This window comes from Nuphar pumila, chromosome 1 (assembly GCF_984573655.1).
Source record: "Nuphar pumila chromosome 1, dmNupPumi1.hap1.1, whole genome shotgun sequence".
Classification (NCBI taxonomy): Eukaryota; Viridiplantae; Streptophyta; class Magnoliopsida; order Nymphaeales; family Nymphaeaceae; genus Nuphar; species Nuphar pumila.
The window spans coordinates 169,859,840-169,877,807 of NC_143249.1; the positions used below are offsets into that span (position 1 = coordinate 169,859,840).

The following is a 17,968-nucleotide window of genomic DNA, read 5'->3' on the forward strand; positions in this document are numbered from 1 at the left end:
ATTATTTGCAATTTTCATATAAGAATGTAAAGGTTGAGGACATTCACAAAAATTATATGTGAATGTTATCACACGTTTGAGAACCTCCTTGAGGATCATTTACTTTAAAGAGATTCGCATGGTAGCTCACAAATGTCGTACTATATATGTGAAAGTAGTATCTTATTTTCGAAGATCAATCAGGGTACGAAGGTCGAGGATATTCACAAACATTAGTATGTGAATGTCGTTATACATTTGCAAACCTACTTGAAGATCAATTACTTAAATGAGATTCACACATCAGCTCTCGAATGTCATCTATATATATGAATTTCATACGGTATTTGCGAATGTATGCAAATTTCAATTACAAAAGGTTCAAAAATTTGGTTATGCAAACTTCGTGTAGTACGCAAAATCATCGTGTGAATGCACTTTTTAGTAAGAGGTTGCAAGATCAAGGCAACCTACCTATATATATATCACGCAAACCTATGGAGGTTTGATGTGCAAAATGTAAAAATGTCCTAAAAAGACAGGACATGAAACAAATTTGAAAACTTATAAGGCATTTCAAGAAACATGTCATTTTGTTGTGCTTTACCATCATTTTCCATTTATTAAAAAACTTGTGAAAAAAACATGAGATTTTAAAGAGGTATTTTTCTTTAAATGTCACATTTTAAATAGGAAAGTTGCGACAATCATATTGTTTGCATTTTTTTATAAGAAAATGAAAATCTCACCAAGATTTGTGTCTATGTTTTCTAAGCATACAACTCAGAGAGAGAGAGAGAGTAATGATAAACGAAATACTAACAATCTCGTTGTTTGAAGTTTAAACTCAGTCAGGAATACCACTGAAAGTTCGAAAACTTGGAATACTGTTACGAAGTACTCACGGGCTAGCCCCAAAGATGATTGGCATAGTGGGATGGGGCCTAGGCCGCTAGGCAGGCGGTCTAGGTTCAAATCATATGGGCGTCAACCCTTTCGCAAGCCGAAGCATGGTGACTCCCTGAAGGCAAGAAGCAAGCCCACGGAGTTTCATGCTGCAAAGACTAACAGTAAATACGACAGGCAAAGCGATTTCTTCATATAAATCTAAAAAAAAATACTCATGGGCCAAGACAATCATAATAACATTGTGAAACTTCCAGAATCTTACCTATTTTTAATGTCACATGATATGTATGTATAAACTTAAAATCGCACCTATTCTCAATATCTATCGTATATTTTTTATTTTTTAATTATTCGTTCCAGTTTGCTTTATGTTTCTAATGTTATATCCCACAATAAGTCCCCATATTTTCCCAAAAAAAATGAATTTTGTCGCAATATTCTCTTTGGACCCAAAAAACTGGTAAGCAAGAGATTTGTAACCATGGTAAACCTTCACTAGCTTCTCAGAGAAATAGAGATATGCAACACCAGGCATTTAACCAAAAAAAAAAAGTTCTTTCGTTGTCTCTCTCTCCACAAACCTTTTCGATTGCACTCAAATAATAAAGGGAGACCTCTCGGTCACAAGACAACAACAAGACTACCGAATCAGATCTCTCTCTCGGACCAACAACTTACTGGAACAAGTTTTTTTCACGGTGAGAACCTGCACAGTTAAACATGAGCACAAACTGCGTGACTAGAGCAGCTGCTATAATTTGTGCATAATGGGTACCCCCCCACGCAACCTTTGGGCAGTGAGACCCATCTCCAAAAGGATGTTGCAAAATGTTGTGAATCTTATCTTCCCCGTCAACTCAGGATTAATATCCATAAACCATTTTCAAAATGGGCAACAGGGATAGGGTGTCCCAAAGCAAGTCAAGGGAAGAAGAGTTTTTCATTAAGTACTTAAGTCAGAGTTGATTTCTCCGCAAATAAATCATTTTCCTTCATAATGTGGAATCCAATAGCGAAGCAGAATCTCATAAACTTGCTACCCATGCAACTACTGTGCTATTACAGAAAGAAGAGAAAATAAATGGTAGTTTTCAAAATAAATAAATAAATCCAAGTGCATATTGTGACCACCTGTTGTTGAAAATGGAGGATAGGGTCGCTAAACAAGAGGCCAAATTAGTTAAGCCGGTTTCTCATATGTACTCTCTTCTCTAAATTGATCGATTCGTCTGTGAATCATCTCAGACACAGTGGGCTGCACAAACACGTGTGTGTCGTCTAAGATCTGCAGAATAAACTTTTGGGAAGGTGGCAGCGAATTGTTCATGCTCACGATAAACTGCAGCATGGGTATGTCACTGCAAAATTTTTGAGCGGACTTGAGATGCGGCTATTTATGTATGTGGGAAGAAAAGAACATTATACACAAAGTCAGAAAATAAAAAGTTTTGATTACAAGACAAAGTTTGACAAAACTTACCAAGAAATAAACAAGCCTTTGGTAGCGTTCACCATCTGGAATTGTGTGTATCTGCATATAGAGAATCTGAATGTCAAAGCTTGATCAACCAAACATGCGAGAAAGGACTCAAGTTATAAGAAATTCAAATTCTAGGGTGCATGCGCATGCCCGCACACACACACATTTTGTTGTACAGATCAAAGGTTTGATTTAATCAACTAGAAACCAGCTTATTGACAGAAGCATTTACCGAAAGGCATGCAAAGAAAAACTACCTATTCTCCAACATGTCCCCATAATGATAATTGTGTTAAAATTACATGTATTTGAATACCCGACAAGGGTATTTTAGTCTTTTCATATTTAGAACAGTCCACTAGAGACTAAAATGTAAATTTTTATTTTCTTTTATTTTTTCTGTTTTTATTCTTTTGCTGTCAGATTTTTGACTGTTGGGGGACCAGTCCAACGTCTGTTGGACTACCTCCCATTCACTATGTGAGGTTCTATAAATAGAGCCTCACTTCTCTCTTTAAAGTAATGCTCTTAGAACCATTTTGGTGTTTTTTAGCTCTCTCTATTCCTATAGGCTTTTATGCCTTTCTTGCTCTTTTTTATTTGATCTCTTTTGACATTGTAATTGGTCCATTAGAGACCACGATTAGTGTCTTTATATAAGCCCCTTGTAGGCATTATATTTTTCACTCTTGTTTCATTTCATGGTATCAGAGCCTGACTCTTAAAAGAAGGTGGATCACGTGACTACTTCACACGAAGAAATACACTTCGATCTTAGGTCATTCTCTAACTCCCCTACTCAAAATTCAAGTATTCATTGTGGGAGAAAGAGAGTCGGCTACCGTCATCACCTACAAACTCAATGAAAACAACTACTTGATGTGGGTGATGACAATGGAGAATCACATTTAAGGGTAAAAAATTGTGGAGTTTTGTTAGTGGTTCTACTATCGAACTACAACTCAAATTGACTAGATGAGAAGGAGATCAAGTCAAAGCCTTGTCTGAAGAAGAAAATGAAAAAGCCTTACAAGAATATCAAAATAAAATAGAAGATTGGGAGGCAAGCAATGCTCAAATACTCTCATGGTTTATAAATACCATGGATTTTAAAATCGCCACCAATATCATCAAGTTCAAGAAGGCATGTGATGCATGGAGCTTTCTAAGAAGTACCTTTATCCAAAAGGATATGACTATACTTTATTATCTCCAAGACAAGGTATGTAATTCAAAACAAGGAGATAAGTGTAAGAGATTTTTATAGTATTTTATCTCTTATTTGGGATGAATTAGTCATGTTAGAACCAAAATGAGAAGGTTCGGCTATTGAAATGAAAAGATCCCAAATTGAAAGAGAAAATCTTTTTTGTTGCCTTTATTACCTCCGACCAAAATTTGAGCACGTAAGATCTTCTCACTGCTCTCACATTTTTTTCTCTTCTCTCGCTCTCTTTTGGATGTGACCTACTCCTCCATAGAGGCCTGATTGTCTCTCTCCAAGGACCCAAGCCATTCACGAGCCTAGACTCCGAGAACAAAATGATACCGCACCGTGGGAACCCATGTTGTATGTGCCATCAGTCGTGGTTCTACTGATCCGCCTCTATCCTCAGTGTCTCTCAGGTATCACAGACCTCCCTAATGGTATTTCATCTCTTTGGAGTACCCTATATCCTTGCCATACATTGTTGAGTTGTAAGAACTCATATTGATCCAGAAAAAAAAAAATAAAACTATGTGCCTAAAATTCGGGTCATAACAAATGGTATCAGAGCAAAGCCTGGAGGATTTCAAGGAGTATCGTAACATTTGAGACCCAGATTTAGGCACGGAAAGCGAGATCCAGCCATCTAAGAGCGGATCCATAGCAGATGTACCCTATCTCAGTTGAGTGCTCTAGACACCTCAATGTGGTATGGTTGGTGTGACCTGAAGAGGAGTTTATTTGTCCTGAGATTTTTGGTATAGATTCTACACACCTTGAGCATCGATTTAGAATCTGATTTTACTCAAATCAGAGTCGTATTGACCCTGGTAGGCCCCTCCCAAGTCGGGACAAGATTTCTGGAGGGAGAATGGATTTCAATTCAAGATCAGACGCCTGATCAACTTCCAAAAATTGTGGTTGGGTGAGTTTGCATCAAAAAATCCCCAAAAAATAAGTTTCTATCTCCCTCACTTGTTAAGAATCTGCTTTCAAAAAATCTCTCCCATATTTGCCCTGCAAATTTCCAATACCAGGACCCAGTCTGATCTAGCACCTGAACCCAGTCCTGACAGCAACCTCTAACTTCAAAAATTCACTGAGCCCCAACCCTTAAAAGTTTCAGCCTGAAATTTGGTGGGTGAGCTCGTATATCTGTTGGACAAATATTGACCAACTTTCAGAATTTTTTATGGTCTGTATCTTGAGATATAATTTTTCTACTCAACCTGGTTTTTCTGGCCTATGACCAACTAAACCTACTCTAGTCTATCTTGTTTTCGTTGGTGCACCGAACCCAACTTAAACTTCACCAATTGACCATTGATCGTCATTGATCCAAGGGTTGTTGAGTTCTTGCGGGGAGTGGTCGCACACCAAAAAATTCCAAGACCCTTGGGTGTCTAAGTACAACGATGGTTTTCCTTGATACAACTCAACTACCATTGCAGAGGGGATACTATATGCTTAGTCATGATAGGACAGTGTAGTTTGAGAATCCTTAATTTTTTCAGGAAAATGTGCAGGAGTGGTTGTACAAATGCACACACTTTTTCGTCTGTCATGCCATACCATGCCCTATGATGCTCGTGTGGATGAAGCAGACCGCCCACTTGGATGAGGGCGCTCTACGATGGTACTAATGGTTAACCATCATACATGGCAAACCCTCTTGGAAAGAGTTTATGTCTGACATCAAGGTTCGGGTCCACCATGTGGTTTAATCACCATATGACCCTGGTAGGCCCCTCCCAAGTCGGGACCAGATTTCTGAAGGGAGAATGGATTTCAATTCAAGATCAGACGCCTGCTCAACTTCCAAAAATTGTGGTCGGGTGAGTTTGCATCAAAAAATCCCCAAAAAATAAGTTTTTATCTCCCTCACTTGTTGAGAATCTGCTTTCAAAAAATCTCTCTCATATTTGCCCTAGTTTGCCCTTCAAAATTCCAATACCAGGAACCAGTCCGATCTAGCACCTGGACCCAGTCCTGACAACAACCTCTAACTTCAAAAATTCACCAAGCCCCAACCCTTGAGAGTTTCAGCCTGAAATTTGGTGGGTGAGCTTGTATATCTGTTGGACAAATATTGACCAACTTTCAGAATTTTTTATGGTTTGTATCTTGAGATATAATTTTTCTACTCAACCTGGTTTTTCTGGCTTATGACCAACTAAACCTACGCTAGTCTATCTTGTTTACATTGGTGAACCACAGAACCCAACTTAAACCTCACCAATTGACCATTGATCGTCATTGATCCAAGGGTTGTTGAGTTCTTGTGGGGAGTGGCCGCACACCAAAAATTTCTAGTCTATCTTGTTTACATTGGTGAACCACAGAACCCAACTTAAACCTCACCAATTGACCATTGATCGTCATTGATCCAAGGGTTGTTGAGTTCTTGTGGGGAGTGGCCGCACACCAAAAATTTCCAAGACCCTTGGTTGTCTAAGTACAATGATGGTTTCCCTTGATACAACTCAACCACCATTGCAGAGGGGATATTATATGCTTCGTCATGATAGGACAGTGTAGTTTGAGAATCCTTAATTTTTTCAGGAAAATGTGCAGGAGTGGTTGTACAAATGCACACACTTTTTCGCTTGTCATGTCATACCATGCCCTATGATGCTTGTGTGGATGAAGCAGACCGCCCACTTGGATGAGGGCGCTCTACGATGGTACTAATGGTTAACCATCATACATGGCAAACCCTCTTAGAAAGAGTTTATGTCTGACATCAAGGTTCGGGTCCACCATGTGGTTTAATCATCATATGAAGTTGATTCTCACGCAAGAGGGTGGCTTGGACGATTACCACACAAAGTTTGCAAACTTGTGCTATGGTCTTTCATATATATATCAGAGTTACTCTTTTGATGGTTTATATGGAGGAGAAGATGAGGAGATGTTGACGCTGGATGTAGAAGGAGTGGCTTTAAGTATTTGTGAGACGACCTCTGCTATTTGAGCAATATCTAATTCATTGAAGTTGTTCCATTTTCTTGGTTCTTAAGGTTCTTCACTTAAGGCAGCCACCCTTTTAAATTTGGGACAATTCAGTCTTATATGCCTCAGTTCCTTATAATGATGACAAATAATTTTACCTTTGTATCCTCCTCCATGTCGTTCTTTCCTATTAAACTTTTTTTCGAAGTGAGGTGGTTCATATGTTTTCACAAAATTTTCGGGTCTTGCCATGGCAAGAACTTCATCATTAGACATGTTCATTCCAAGTCTTGTTTCCTCTTGGCAAATTTGAGCTAGGGCCTCACTTATAGGAGTAATGAGAGAGAAGTTAGAAAGGGAGAGCAGAGAACAAACAAGGGCGTCCAGAGAGAGAGAGAGGGAAAGAAGGTGGGACATCCCCCCTTATTTCCTTCCTTACTTTTCTTTCTCCTTCACAATGTGGCCTTCACTTGTTGACTTTATGACTCCTCTAATTTAGCCACTTTCCTTTGTTTTTCTCCTTCTCTCTTCATGTACCAAGTGCCCTCACAAGTTAAGAAAACTTTTTCCTGTATAAGAAGCTCTCCTTGTGTGTCATGTGTCCTCCTTGTGGGATCCATATCCTTCTCCCTTATTTGAATAGAAAGAAGTCATGTGTTATTTGACCTTTTACACTACCTTCAACCACAAAAGCTTCAACATCAACACAATGGACCCCACACAAGCTGGAATTTCCCCTCGAAGTGGCATCTTGGATTTGGAGCACGGATCTTAGGGCATCTTTCACAATATGGGTCATATAACAAGTGTTGAGAATGACTCCTAGATCTTGACCAGTGTAGACTTTACTTACTACTCTATAAATAAATTGACTACAAAATAATATCAAAACTCGATGTCTAGCTACACCCTCCATTGGAGTCAAAAATCGAAACATCAAATCCTACTGAGATCAAAAGAACATCAAAAAAAATTGAGGCCAATTTAGGACTGTAACAGTAGGTATGGACATGTGTAGTGCAACAGAATATTGACTACAAAATCAAATTCTTCTCCATATTATCATTTTCTTAAGAAGAACATCAAATGGAAGGAAGAAATATTTAGTACCGGAGCAATAAAAAATATAAAATTAAAGAGACCACACAGCCACTTTACAGTGCTAAGGCAAAATAACAGCAACAATAACATGCCAGAAAAAACATACAAAAGGGAAAAAATCATCCAAGCTAAAAACTCAAGCCTATTAAGGGAAAGATATATGCAGTGAAACTTCAATTTCACCCAATCAATAATTACTTCTTTAAGAATATGAGTTGTCATTTTCTGACTTCAGAAACAGTACATAAGATTCTCAGAAAGTGTTATTTTCTCTCCTCATCAAGTAGAAGGCGAAAACCATAAAATAAGCTAACAAAACTTGCTTCTGGAAGATTCACAAATTTAGAAACCAAAGAAGTTTAGAATGTGAAAATTAAATTGTTCAAGGTACCTTGATTTGAGACTTTGTTGCACCTTATCATGAAATTCAACAGTCAAAGTCAAATTAGGTTTTCCTGAAACAAAATCACAAGCACAATTCAGAAACTAGCATTTCTACCTGCCATCGACAGGTTTGATTTAAACTATATGCACATTGACATTTTAGATGAAAAATACAACAATTGGTGGAGAACACCACAAACTAGAACTTCTAAAGACCCAGGGTTCTTTGCAGTTCTCTGCCAAAGCAAAACACATCATTTTGCTTCTTAACGTCTCAAAAATAAACCAGATTGCGTGAAAGGTTCTAAATAAGAACAACGGAAGCTAAGGACAACAACATACATATATGAAGCACAATGTCATGGACTTTGTCGAGTGCTAGTAAGTTTGAGCACGCTATGGGAGATTGTGTATGTGTATACTAAGATTAAAGGCTCCCAATTATTAAGAATCATTTTACAAGAAAACCTAACAACCCAAAAGAAATCGACTGCCAAATATATACACTAATGGCAAAAACAAGTTTTCGAAAGCCATTTATTCAAACAAGACTCTAATTGCAGCTGAGCAACCACTGCCACTAATACTGAACCAAAAACCAGAGAAGATGAAGCAAAAGCAAAAATAAAGAGGGAAGATGTAACGCCCCAAAATTTTAACCCATATTTTAAGGATTTTTTTTATATAACAGTGAAAGCAATAAATACTATAGGGTTAAACATCCTGAAACATTACAATGGAGAGCAAGCCAAAACATTTATTTCATTTCACTATCAATGAATAAGGACATCAGAGTTTTAAAAACATAAAAGGAACTCAGACTATCTCTGGAACAATAAATCCAAAAATCTTGATCTGATGCCCCATCTCGCAGCCGCTCATAAACCCTATTCTTTACCTGAAAAATAGTAAAGTGATTGGAATTAGACTACAACTGTCTAAGTAGGAATTACTGTAAATTTGGCAAATATACTAAGTAACAAGTATGCAAGGGATTTGTTTAATTACAGACAATAAAGCATAGCATGAGAATATGAACATGACTAAACTACTGCACATTGTCAATTCAAGTTTCTAGCTAGAACATATGAACACTACCAAGATCAAATCAACCATCACAGGAATAAAAAATTCATTTCATGCTAAGGTAACATCATTAGCAGCATTTAAATATATCATGGCCACTGATTTCATTGAATGCTAAGTGAAGCAAACTATGCAACAACTATAACAGACATATACATAAGCAAGTAAAGCGGATTATGCAACAGCAACAACATGCATAACTTTCGTGTAATAGTCACATGTTTCGTGTAACAGTCGCAATATGAACTCAATTATCTCACAGTCACATTTTTTTAAAGCACACTGAAATTTAAAGAATACACATTCTGCAAGACAAAGACAAGACTAGCAATGTAGTAAGTCTACTCAATGTGATACCTAAACTATTCTAATTAGTGTTTATCTTTTCTTATCCCGTGGGTACACACGGGCCAAGGCACCCATCATAGAAGAGAACATTCGGGGGTACATTATTCAAGGTTATTTTATTAACCCGAACATTCTAACTGAGACTGAAATCCCAAGGGAGCAGCCAGTGACCGAGAGAACCTCCCAAAGGCCAAAACCAAAACATGATGCATCTCTAACTTCTGCAGAAGAACAAAAAGCTATCACCTAGGACATATTGGTAGTCTGGGTCCCCCAACTCCGAGGACTGGGGACAAACGAGTTACTTTAGCTCGAAATAGTTAAACACATGTCCCCGGAGTTTTGTACCACCTACCCTCTCCAAGGTAAGCCCGAATCTAAGTGGGTCAATCTTTTCATTTAATTATTTTCCCGATGCACAGGGGCATTTTCCCCAACCACCTACTACTACTGTAGTAGTAAGTTCTCAACCTTAATCATTTTACCAAGGTATAAACATCACATTTTTTGTTTCCATATCGATTGCTCAAACTCACTCAAAGTGCTATGGTACCTTTAAACCAGTCAAGCACACAAGCCCCAGTACCTTTAAACCAGTCAGGCAAAAATATATAGAGTTACGAGTTATTGTGTCATAGATATATATAAAGCTTTATGTGTATGTGCAGTACTCTGGACACCTTTGGTTTGCAACACCCTAAGTTGGCAACCCATGTGCCTTCAATGCTCATTACTACACATTTTCTCTAACAAGAATATAACTCGTATTTACATGGCACCACCATGGTTCACTTGAACCGCAAGCTCGAATAAGAACTTATTTTACTAAAATCATAAGTAACTTAAACTCAACAAATGTTGTGCTTGAACTTGACACCAATAAGTTTCTGTCATTACAACTAATCAAAACTAACACAGAACTTAACACTGAAATCAATTATCTTGTTAATTCATATACGGGAACAAGTAAGTCTCACATATTAAATCTGAAACAAAGGTAATATAGGAATTTAGTTCAAATTACAGGAATCAAAAGCAACTACCTTCACCAAGACTTAGCTAAACAGTTTCCTTTGATAAATAAACCCAAACTATTTCAAAACAGAATTTTATTTATGTTATATACTTAACAGGACATAACCTGGAATATATGTAACAGGATTTGATTTTCATCCAATATGTTGAAAACAGAAATCATAAACTAAATCCTAAACTTACATTGTATAAAAAAAACTGTAAACACCAATGATGTAGAGTACAACACATGTGATTGGTCTTCATATGCAAGAGATGACATCACAAAAATATATCTAACTATGGATCCATCCTTAAGAACATCAGTTCATTCAATTATACCTATCAATTTATTCTACATGAGCCAACCGTCATGCATCAAACATAAGGGTGATCTAGAGCATGGTTGTCAACTCGGTGACTCGGCTCGGCTCGACCCTCCAACAAGTCAACTCGGCAAGCTAAACTCGTTCTGCGAAAACTCGACCTGACTCGGGTTGACTCGGGCGAGTTTTGGGCACTTTTTCTTTTTTCATTTTTCAAAGGCTATGGGCATTTTTTTCATATGTAAGTGTTCATTTTTCAAAGAACAAATAGCATAATAACAATAGGCTTACCAACTTAATATAAAATCACAAAATTAGTAAAAGTCAATCAAATTTCACATGTCCATCATTCATTCCTTTTGGTAGCTCCAGGTAAGGAATCAAACCCAGTACCCCTCAATGAACATAGAGTGAATCCACTAATCCAGCTAACATAATTGATCCCTCATGCAACCATCTCTGAGACCTACACAATAGTTGGCAGCCAGCCTGTTCAAAACCAACAGCATAAAATGCCCACATTTATCATTATAATATATATACATCATAGCATTCTCATTATCCAAAGCTTATATGCATTTATGTGCAGATATATAAGGCACGGTCCAATCAACTCTACATCAGAAACACACTTACAAATATCAAGATAAAGTTCAATGTTCCCAAAATTTTGCAAGATTTTCTGAGGCCCTGCAACACAACAGCTGTGTCCATATATTCAGGATGTAAACCATGATCAAGCATGGCTATTAAAGTTCTTGAAGCTAGTAATTAAGTCATTCTTTATATATTGTCTTGAAAGACTTGCTCCTGCTTGTGTAGTTTCTTTAGTAAATGTGAGATTTGAATTAAGAGCAGTTTTACTTGATGTTATTTTACTTATTAATCAATTAAACTAGTAATTAAGTCATTCTACAAACCTTTATATGTTTAAATGACAATTTATATATTGTCTTTGTTTTAAAATCAAAAGTTAACAAAACCCGGTCCGAGTCACCGAGTTGACCCGCCGAGTCACGAGTCAATAAAGAATGAGTCGAGTTCCGAGTCACGGGTTTTAAAACCTTGATCTAGAGAGAATACACAAATCCCTTTTTTATAATTTAGCATGCAGGGTTTACGCAACAGCCAAGACGCCATTCACATTATGCATAGAGAATACGCATATGAACCTCCATTTTCCATAATTCAAGTTATTTAAGCCCACCACAAGGGCAACCACCAATCTATGTAGGATCATGACATTTGTTGTTCATATTCATTGGTAACAATGGATCATGTCACATGCAGCTTACTTATTTTTAGAGAAACTGAAACTGAGTTATGATTACAGATCATCCATGTAGCACTAAACTGATTTTTTTCTCTTTCTTTTACATTCATAAAGATGCTTGAGACTCATGACTGATCTTTAATATTAAAATTGCCAGTTTTCAAACTAAGCACATAGTTGGGTTGAAACTATAAATACGCAAACACATGTTGTGGTGTTTTCACCTTGCAGGAAATGCACAAATTCATATATGCATTAAGATGTAGAAAATGCACAGATTCAGAGTTTCCACATGGACCTTGACACACAAAATTGTAAATTTCTATCATGGATCCTCACAGAAATTTAACTTGTATTAACTTCCTATTTATGATCATTCAGCCATTATACTTAACCCCTAAATATCAATTGGTAACACATAGGACACTACACCGAGTTCTATTTAATAAATTACAGGAAATCCCAACATGCAACCCTTCAGCCCAGAGATTTTGTTGAAGGATCAGACCTGTGAGAAAATTCAGGTTCCTAGCATGCTAGAATAAAATAAGTACCAGATTTCTAAAATGCTGAAAATAAAGGATTCACATTCAAAAGAAAAAAAAAAACGTAGGAACTACATAACCTATGGGTCATTTGCAAGACATCTTCAGCTTAACAAAAGTAGATATATACCTAAAGCAGTACTAAATCATATCAGATGTATTCAGGTGGAATTAACCATATTTTTTTTCAGACAACAGACTTGCGAAAAACACTGTTACGAAATGGGATTCCTAAATCAGTACCTGCGAAAAAACCCTGTTACGATATTCAGTACATACGCAGAACTAAGGTTTTGCGACGATTTAGTCCACTCATAAGGAGTGTATTGCAAACCCTTACAACCTTGGAACAAATGCCCGACAAAATCACGATGGACCCTACAAAATCGTTGTCAATCCTACCGTAGAAAAATCTGAAATCCCCAAATCGAAAATGGGTTTTCGACAAACCTAAATCCCAAATTTTCGATTTGGGATTCACGACAGATCCAACACATACTAGTAACTTAATACATATGCGAAAAGCACAGTAAAAACCTACCTGTTTTCGGCGTTTGGTGGCTGCTGCCGCGGGTGGAAGGGTATGCCTGCCTCAACTGCACCGCAACCGTGAAGAGAGGGCAGGGTCGGCTTTCGTGCGAGGTGCGCCAGACGGGAGGAAAAGAGGGTGGAAGGCAGAGCGTGAGAGGAAGAGAGAAGGTCGGGCGATGGGGAGAGAGAGAGGGTTCGGCTAAATGGGAAGGGAAGGAGGCGAGATATGGAAGGGTGCCACGAAAATCGGAAGGGGATCCGTTATCCTCCCCTTCACCCGTCGGCTGCGCATCCCCCTTCCTCAGTCTCCTTACCTCTACGCTGTGTTAGGGTTAAAAACAAACCTGGTAGGGCTTTCGTTTTTCTTTTTTTTTTGGTTCACAGGCTCGTAGGGCGCGGCTTGGGACTGGGTCCGAGACCCAGGATCCAACCGCGTGTTGGATCCATGTCTCTCAAGCGATGTGGATCCGCGACAGCTTTACGGAGTGGATTCGAAGGTCAGATCCAAATAGATCCAACTATGGATCCACGCAATATGTTTATTTTATGTTATATTATATATATATATATGTACATACTATTATGCGTATAAGTATGTTCCTTTATGGATCCTTACTCGACTTATCTGGATCAGTTTGTGAATCCAGATCTCTTTCTTAGGTGTTAACGTATTATATTCTTAATACATTCGGTTTATTCTTCGATACGATCTTGTCGGTCTTTCATAAGTTAATATGAATCCGTTTACGTTATTCAAAAATTGACATAAATTAATATGGATCCAGGATCCATTGCATTTCGTAAATCCTTTTAATAAATCTGGATCCAGGAATCCAAAGTATTGATCATAGGATTTGGAACTATGGATCCAAATGAATTATTATGGATCCAACTAAATATACATTGATCCTTACGGTTTCGATACAAGGATCCATATTAATATAAAAGTTTCGATGTCAAAGATCCAAATATAATATTGTGGATCCGAATATCGCCTTAAGCTATACCCATTCCTACTAAAGTGTTGTAGGTCCAATATAGAAATTTTCTCATTAAAAATCTGATTTAAATTTCGTTGATCCACTTCATTCATCCTGGATCAATATCAAATTGATCTTGATAATGAAGAACCATTACCAGAGATCCAATCCATTTGACCAAAACCCATTATTAAATATCAAATTTAGTGATCTGATATCTAAAATCCAAATGGAATATCGAAAATCCAAACATGATATTATGAATCTGATATTGAAGATCCAAACAAAATATGTGATATCTGAATACAAATAACACATACAATAAAAATATCCTTGTACCAGGTTAACGACCTAAATTTTGACTTTATTTATCTGATAAAATTTATGGGTATTACAGAAGATACGCGAGAACAATGTTTGTGTACCAGTCGAATGGGCCTCAATCCAACGAAGACCTTGGTCATGCAACTGCGACAAGAAGAATCATGTCATTTCATTCGTTCCTCCACTCGTAGCGGTTGATCTTTCTTTCACCGTAACACGAATCGAAGAGAAAGAGGAACCTAAAAAGAGCAAAGACTGACCTGACAGAAAGATGGGAATCACCAGTCGGGGTGTAAAGACAGGACGAACCCAATGAGTGAACGACAACAGCCATCCCCGCAAGAACAAGAAACACAGAGAGAGAAGGGCCTTGGGTTCCCGCGGCGAAAGCAAAAGCTAAGCCAACATCCTCACCCCTTCTGCATTTGCGACTGTTGCTGCCTTCTCTCTCATTTTCTCACTCTCAGCGCTCGACAGGGGATGAAAGGTAGCAACAAGGCCCCCACCGTTTGGGTTTTTGATAATAAAAAAAGTTGGGGATTAAAGAGGATGGCAGATTCCGTCATAAGCCTTATCACCATCCATCGGTAATAAGGCATCAACACTGCCCATTATAGTGATCGGTGGGTCCACTGTAAACAGCGTTTGATAACGACAACATTTTCGGCCCACTGGTCGCTGCAGTGGGTGTGATGAGACACCAACAAAGACACCTCCAGTCAAAATTATCGTTAGCCAAGCGCAACCAACTGGGACGTTGACCCGGAAAAAGGGTCGTCACAATCAGCAAAGACATCTTGTCATTTTATTTTTAAATTATGATAGGATGTGATCTATGTACTTGATTAATTACAACACATGGGTGGGTTTTGATAAGGTTGGAAAAATCAATTGTCCAAAATATTTATTTTAGACTCAGGTGTGGATTCTTAGTAAATGGACCATGCCCAACACATTTATAGAGCCGAAAATGCACAAAAAACACCCAAAAAGCCAAAACCCCACAAAACACGTTCATCAAGACTACTCGAACAAGTTCCCTTACTGGTGTACAAACCTTGTCTGTTTCGGGTTCTCCAAACACATGAACTAAGATGCCCCTTGTCGGACTAGATCGTCCTGCAAGTTTCACAATCTACCACACCAAGGAACATTGGTTACAACTTACAACCTCAAATTCTGGGGCTAAAGTTTATCCAATGTGAACATGACCCAGTTTTGATTAAATAACGATAAAAGGTCAAAGCTGAATATATACTCTCCAGTGGGCATAGAGAAACCTAAAAGTTTTACAAACCGGAGCCAATGTGCAGTCAAATAATTTTCTTTCCTCTGCCCTAGCAGAAGCCAAAAAGTTCTTCTCCCATGAAAGCACCTTCTTAATGAGATTCAATGTCATGCTTTGTGTCATACCAACTTTGATATTCGACACTTTGTTTTATGTTCCTCAAAAGAGCAGGGGGAAAAAACGATTTGTTTTATGTTATCCTCTCACTGAGGCCATCATATCTTGTTTTAACATGGTGTCAAGCTCGGACTAGATTTATTTTCCAACATATATCCTTCTCCAGAATTTCTCGGCCAGGGAAAATCTTGGTAGATTTTAGAAAAAGTAGTTATTCTCGAAAAAACTTTGTAAATTTGAAAAAAATATAAAAAATAAAAAATAAAAAATTATTATTTTATATTTCTAAACACTAAAAATTATTTAACAAGAAGAATCAAGCTGCTCTCAATATTAAAAATTTGACATGATGTATCTAATCTCCATCAGAGTATTTATAACTGTAATAATGCCCTTTTGAAGCAACTATTTGTAAATTTGGCACAATCTTTTTGGGTTTTATAATCAATTATAGAAATTGTTTAGTTCATGGTGTCTTTGTCTTTCCACAGGCAGACTTCAGATTCCTCAAAAATAATTATGCATTTTGATAATCCTCAAATTCATTAAACTCAAACAAAACCAAAGTCAGAATAATAGCACCACATAAAAAATAGAACATGAAAATGAGAAGGGCCACCGTCCGGTGACCCGTTACTCCTTTTTCTTAAAAACAGAACATGAAAAAGAGATTGGAATCAAAATGTATTTGGAAACCCCATTCCTCCTGAATACTGACTTTCCCTCCCAAATCAAGTCTAGATCCCTAAGATCAGACTCAGAGAGAGAGAGAGAGGAACTTCAAGGGTGCGATTTGCAGAGGGACCAGGCAACGCTCAGGCCATGGAGATTTGCAGTAGGGCCTGACGATAAAGGTTGCAGAGGATGAGGAGCATGCCCTACCTGTTTGACAGCTTGCATTTGAGGTTAATTTGTTTTGAGCTTTTGCATAAGTAGGAAATAAATGTAAATCTGCTACATCCAACTACATTTGGGTTTAAAGGTTTATGAATAAATCCATATCGACCGTGTGTGGAGAGTAGTAATAACTACATGCCTATTAAATAACCTCGCGCAAAAATAAAGGACCTTGAAACATAAGTTTCTTGCAATGAAAAAATGTGTGTTTCATTGTGGTCTTTTATCGTGATTTATTAAAAGGAAAATGATTACATGTTTCTAGATATGCCTCATAATTTTTCAATTTTGCCTCATGTCCAAATTGGCAAATGCCTGACTTTTTTAGAACCTTTTTTACTTTTGCATGAGATGATTTCATGGATCTCACAAAGTTTGCGAACCTCATGTAACTTGAAATTTAAGTACCCTTATAAATATTGCACTAAGTTTGCATATATATATATATATACACACACACGTGTGTGTGTGACATTTGCGAGCTACCGTGTAAATCTTCTTTAAGTAACTAATTGTCAAAGAGGTTTGCAAAATTGTGACGACAATTGCATATTAATTCTTGTGAATGCCTTCGACATTCGCGCTCTAGTCGATCTTAGCAATTAAGGTTCTACATTTGCATATATAGTGCAATATTCGTGAACTACCATATGAATCTCCTTTAAGTAAATTACGACATTCGCGAGCTACCATGTGAATCTCCTTTAAGTAAATTATCCTCAATGAGGCCCACAAATGTACGATGACATTTATATCTAATTTTTATGAATTTCCTTGACCTTCGCATTTTGTCATTACGAATTTGCTCTGTATATGCAAAAGTTATGAGTCATTTGCTGAATTTTTTAGCATTCCCAAATTTGAGAAATGACTTGTCAGCGAATTTTCTTAGTTTTTGTGAATATTTGTATGAGCATTAAATGCGACGATCGTCAATATAAAAGTGATAGTTTGCATTCCATGAATATTTTTTAATAAACTAGTGTTTTTTTGTGGTCCCAAACATTTTTCTCATGGCAAAATTCTCTGGCAACTATTTTCAACGATTCATCAGTGGTGACACTTCCTAGATGACTTTTTTGGAATCATCAATGATGAGTTTTTTCGATAAACGCATCTTTAATAGTTGAATCATTTATTTTTTGAAACAACGACATAAATCAATAAATAACTGAAACATTAGTATGAGTCAATTATTTTGTGTAAGAATTATGTGGTTTTCAAGTT

General features: G+C 37.3%; 1 protein-coding gene across 2 annotated transcripts; it reads right to left on the reverse strand.

Annotated features, from left to right (window-relative positions):
* Positions 1-1,812: 1,812 nt before the first annotated feature.
* On the reverse strand, positions 1,813-13,458 carry LOC149851247 (general transcription and DNA repair factor IIH subunit TFB5-like). 2 transcript variants are annotated; one of them, XM_089999475.1, is made up of 4 exons: positions 13,146-13,458; positions 8,020-8,083; positions 2,369-2,419; positions 1,813-2,246 (listed from the first exon to the last, which is right to left on the reverse strand). In XM_089999475.1, the coding sequence occupies exons 3-4, from the start codon at positions 2,401-2,403 to the stop codon at positions 2,069-2,071; spliced, it is 213 nt and encodes a 70-aa protein (XP_089855601.1). In that variant the 5' UTR covers positions 2,404-2,419; positions 8,020-8,083; positions 13,146-13,458; the 3' UTR covers positions 1,813-2,068. The 2 variants fall into 2 exon arrangements, with proteins under 2 accessions (XP_089855601.1, XP_089855611.1); XM_089999485.1 differs by lacking the exon at positions 8,020-8,083 and having other exon boundaries at positions 13,146-13,262.
* Positions 13,459-17,968: the final 4,510 nt, after the last annotated feature.

Bases quoted from the DNA above. Each gene is read 5' to 3' on its own strand.
- LOC149851247 (XM_089999475.1), bottom strand. From the start codon at position 2,403: ATGGTGAACGCTACCAAAGGCTTGTTTATTTCTTG. The intron at 2,247-2,368 runs GTAAGTTTTGTC...AAAATTTTGCAG, and splicing joins AAAGGCTTGTTTATTTCTTG to TGACATACCCATGCTGCAGT.